This window comes from Cyprinodon variegatus, unplaced genomic scaffold (assembly GCF_000732505.1).
Source record: "Cyprinodon variegatus isolate N-32 unplaced genomic scaffold, C_variegatus-1.0 Scaffold627, whole genome shotgun sequence".
Taxonomy (NCBI): domain Eukaryota; kingdom Metazoa; phylum Chordata; class Actinopteri; order Cyprinodontiformes; family Cyprinodontidae; genus Cyprinodon; species Cyprinodon variegatus.
In genome coordinates this window covers 268113-273062 of record NW_015151080.1, presented here as the reverse complement: position 1 = coordinate 273062, position 4950 = coordinate 268113, and the positions used below count along the sequence as shown (strand labels likewise).

General features: G+C 46.2%; 1 protein-coding gene across 1 annotated transcript in view; it reads right to left on the bottom strand.

Annotated features, from left to right (window-relative positions):
• The window catches only part of LOC107096487 (brain-specific angiogenesis inhibitor 1-like), a 218576-nt gene that overhangs the window by 125317 nt on the left and 88309 nt on the right, over positions 1–4950 (bottom strand). The window contains exons 3-4 of the mRNA XM_015393149.1: positions 2073–2231; positions 1322–1426 (exon numbers count right to left, since the gene is read on the bottom strand). Coding sequence (XP_015248635.1) covers positions 1322–1426; positions 2073–2231 — 264 coding nt within the window. The remainder of the gene's footprint in view (positions 1–1321; positions 1427–2072; positions 2232–4950) is intronic.

Genomic DNA, 4950 nt, shown 5'->3' with positions numbered 1-4950 from the left:
CAAGGACCCGCCAAGGATCGGCCAAGGACCAGCCAAGGACCCGCCAAGGACTGGCCAAGGACCAGCCAAGGACTGGCCAAGGACCAGCAAAGGACTGGCCAAGGACCAGCCAAGGACCGGCCAAGGACCAGCCAAGGACCTGCCAAGGACCAGCCAAGGACCCGCCAAGGACTGGCCAAGGACCAGCCAAGGACCAGCAAAGGACCCGCCAAGGACCAGCCAAGGACCGGCCAAGGACCAGCCAAGGACCGGCCAAGGGCTGGCCATGAACCAGCCAAGGACTGGCCAAAGACCAGCCAAGGACCAGCCAAGGACCCGCCAAGGACCGGCCAAGGACCCGCCAAGGACCAGCCAAGGACTGGCCAAGGACCAGCCAAGGACCCGCCAAGGAACCGCCGTCTGGCCAAGGACCAGCCAAGGACCAGCCAAGGACCCGCCAAAATCAACGGACTGTTGACATCAGGACTGGAGGTATCACTTTGGCTATGTTCACACTGCACAAAAGTTTAGATTTATATCGGATTCAGGACCACACAGCAAAGTGGCCTGGGTCGCATTGGAAAAATTGGATCGGAGGGGGTCAGGCAGGTCGCATATGGCCAAAAAAAATGCTATTTCGGTCACTGTGCGAACATAGCCTTTGTGAAAGACATCAGAGCAGCTCAGCGCTTTACAATGAGCATTACACTGAGCGGTGCTGTCAGCCGCCCCAAGATGGTGCCGCCAAATAACGTCAGCGGCCATAGGCGAAAGCCGTTGATGCGAGATCTACTCTTATATGTATGTCTATGGAGGCCTGTGCCCTGCTATTAAAAGAGTTTGTCCCGAGTGATCTCTTTTCAGGAAAAGAAGCAGGAAAAGAAAGCGTCAAGGTGGAAACATAGTTTTTCTTAACAAAATGGTGTTTCCTGCCCAGACCTGAATGAGATGTATCACTGATCTGTGTGTTTTAACAGTAAAGTGTCTCATTTAATCAAACTCTGCTCTACTTCTGTTAACATGAGGCTTTGACATCAGAATAAAAGGTGAAGCTTTCAGGCAGTTGATTAAAGCTTTGTCTACGTGCAAGTTTTGACTTTGGTGCAGCATCACTTTACCAGCGAGGCGGGACTCTGCAGGATGTCCTGTTTTACGCAGCGTCACTATGTGTAGTCAGGGTCCATGTTGGAAGTAGTCCGCTGTGGACAAGGCACTGCTGTGGGAGATTTTGAATGATGTGTATACTTAAGGTGCGTCACAGCTGTATGTTCTAGAAGTGAACTGGTCACCCAAGCTGCCACAGTGACTGATGCACGGGATCCCTCTGCGTCCGTTGTCTTACCTGTCTGAGGGCTCTGCTGTCCGCCGCGCGCCTTCTCTGCGTCATCACGCTTGCGGCCGTCCACCGAGCGGAGAGACTGGCTGCGGGAGAGATGGCGACCTTTGCCTAAAGGAGGATGAGGCAAGGCCAGGAGGGGGAGGAGGGGGCGGGGTTAGCAACCAGAGCTCCTTCATCAACCACTTATATTTGGGACACAACCGAGACGTGATTGGTCACCCAGAACAGCATCAGCCAAACTTGGGACTTGTGTTGTGCTCTTGGTGTTAATGTGTTTTTTTCCTTTGTGTATTTTGTTCAGTGGTGTAATGCAGGGGATAACTGCCTTAAAGTACATTTAAACCCATCACAGCTGCTGTGAGGAAGAGAAAAGCATCCGCCGCTCTGCAAAGAAGCTTTAAGCTGTCAAACATTTCAATGAAAGCACTTTTACTTCTCTTTGAATAACCTTTGAAAAATCAGCCAAGCACTCAGACGTTCAGCGCCTGAGTCCTCGTTTGAAGATTTAAAGAACTTGGAAAACATTTGGTTCTGTCATCCGTTGGACATAAAAAAGGTATAAAATGCCATTTTTCATTTGTTCATCAATCAAAGTCCCCTTTCCAACATGCACTCCTTAAATCGAAATTTTCAGACACGTAAACAGATGAACAAGTTAGTCAGAGAGATATGGAAAAAATAACAGCTTTAAAACTTCTGTAGCTCGGCGAGTTTCATCGGTGGAGAGAAGAGAAAGCATGGGGCGAACACTAACCCAGGCAGGACTGGGAGTTGCAGGGCCGACCTTCCTCCACTACACCCTCACACAGGAAAGACTCTTCTGGAGGAGAGCGACAGCTCCGAGCCCGGGATTGGATTCCTCCCCCACACTCACTGCTGCACTGCCCCCAGTGGCCCCAACCACTCCATCCACCTGCAGACACAAACACAACCCAGAGAAACGCTCATTTCTAAAACATTCAGAACAAAACTTTTCTCTACTAAACCTTTCATATTCATGTCCTCTGGGACTGGGAGTCTCAGCAGAGAGTCCCGGACTTCCTTCTTCCCAGACATCTCCTCCAGCCTCTCCTGGGTCGTCCCCTGGGCCTCCATCCATCGGGCGGTGCCTGGAACGCCTCAGAGGGAGGAGTCCAGGAGACATCTGATAAAGATCCTCCTCAGCTGACTCCTCTGGATGTGGAGGAGAAGCAGCTCTACTCCAAGTCTCTCCCTGATGTCTGAGCTCCTCCCCCTCTCTCTAAATCCTCTTTCCCACTGAAAATAGCGGGTTGATGCGTGTTTTTCAAACATGGGTCTACCTGCTAACAATGGCTCCCCTCCCACTGCCAAATAACTGGTCTAACCTCTTGCTGGCAGCTGCGTGGTCTCTGACCCCCCAACAGCTGCGTGTCTGGTGACATCATCACGCTAGGATAGTGTTGATGTCATCAGCACTACAGATATCAGGAAAGTAAACAATGGAGAGCAGCATGGAAGGAAACCATGGCGTAGTCCGTGTGCTTTATTGTTTCTTTCCATTATCTGTCTGAATCCGTCTCACCAGAGCTGCTCCATGTTTATCCAATGGAAACAGAGTTGATTCTGCTTAGATCAGAAGCAACTGGTGCTGTGTTTTGACGTCTTTACGATGTGTTCAATGGAATCTCGTAATTTAGCATGCAGGTTAGAGCCGAGGTGATTTTAACTCTGGTGCTTGCCGAGTCGTTTGACCCAGGTAGACACGCGTCAGTGAGCTGATCCCACTGCCACTAAAGGCCGATTGTTCCCGGGTTTAAAAAGGTTTTACAGTTTTTTAATGTATTTTACAGACAGTGGACAAACGGCTTTACCTCATGGAGATGATGACAGTTAACACCTACAGTTAGCAGCAGGCTGAGGAATGTGAATCGCTCATTTGATCCAGAGCTGCTCTCTGGAGGACCTTTCCTCTGTGTTTCTGTGTTAGTTTTTCAGTACTTGTTGTATCTGCAGTGTCTTTGCACGCCTCGGCCAGTTTGGCTGTTATCTCCTCATAATCAGGTGGTGCTTTAAAATCATTTTTTGGTTAAATCAGTGACTTTGTTAAAAACATTAAAGACATTGCTGAACAGTGACCCTTCCTGTGAATTTTTCCTACATAGCACTTAAATCCTCTAAATAAAAATCTATGACCACGGTTTCCCATTTTCACAATAACAAAGGTCAGATTGAGAAACTATAGGAGACCTTGCTGCCATCCATCACAGCCTGGTGTCCAAAAACTAGTTTCCAAAGTTCCAAAGAGCACAAAAGGCATTAAGGCAATCATCAAAGCAGATGCACGGAGGATAAGGCAGAGCGTGAGCAAACACTATGAAACTAAGCTGCAAGCAGATGAAACAAGCATCACAGACTGATGCCTATCTTGCAGTGAAAGAGCATCTGAAGGGAGATTTTTTTCCCTGTAAAAGCATGGTGTGATGAATGCCATTGTCATTGTCAAATTCCCTGTTTGGCCATTCTGACTTAATGCTGGCCATTAAGATGTGTGCTGATATGAGGAGGATGGGCTGAAGTGCTGCTGAACGACTCTGCGTCCTGCAGGCTCATAAATGTTTAATGGCACAGACAGATGCCTTTAAGCCCCACAGGCAACCACAAATATGTATTAATCTGCATGAATAGAACATGAAGTGGCCCACATCCAGGTGCACAGTTTTAATTACTCGCAAATCAATTTCCTTTAGGGGCGAGTGTGGAATGGGGGGGCACTGTGAAGAGCACTTGATCAGTGCAAAGAGTCATGAATAGTGTCACAAACACATGTCTGTCTGTCTTTATAAGGACTTTGCATTAATTTCCATTAATTTCTACATTCTAACCCAGACCCTGACCCGACCCCAAACATTAGCGACGCCATAGATGGACAATCATTCAGCATCAATACATATAGGAGTATAATTAAATCACATAACAGGGATATGACCTTTCTAATATTCTACTATGATCACAGTATTTGTCCCTGAGTGACGTTCTGGGTTGGTCTACTTTCATTTTTCTATTTTTCGATCCACCTTTTCACCACAGTGCAAATATAAAGCCATGTCATTTTATAAAAATTAGCTAAAGCTAATTTGCTTTAAAAAAAAACACCTAATTTTGGGTTATCCTCATCTCTTTTGCATACCCAGATGAAAAAGCAAATAACTGAGGTAATTTGAGCCCAAATTACATGTGTGATGCATCATTCTAAGGCTAACAATTCCTGAAAATATAAATTAACATATTGTGACTAAAACACAGCCTAAACTGCTTTAGTTCAAACATGACTCCAATTTGTTCTATTTTCTTCTCAAAAAATGATAGTAATAACGACATGCTTGAGAATAGGCAGGTCTCATTCTATTACATTTGTTCTACATCATGTCACCCACATATGCAGATTATTTCAGACCTCTAGCTGCAACAGTTCCAGAGCTGTGGGGCTTTGAACCTTTGTTGTCACCAACGTCTCCAAAAATCTCCAGATTGTGCCGAATGTTTTTACTCAACTATTTGACCCATAGAATAACACTGAAGCATTTTGATGGCCACAAAAGATTTATGAAGCAAGTTTGTTTTTATTTTTTTTTTTCATTTTTATCCTAACATTGACTGGAATATTAAATTCA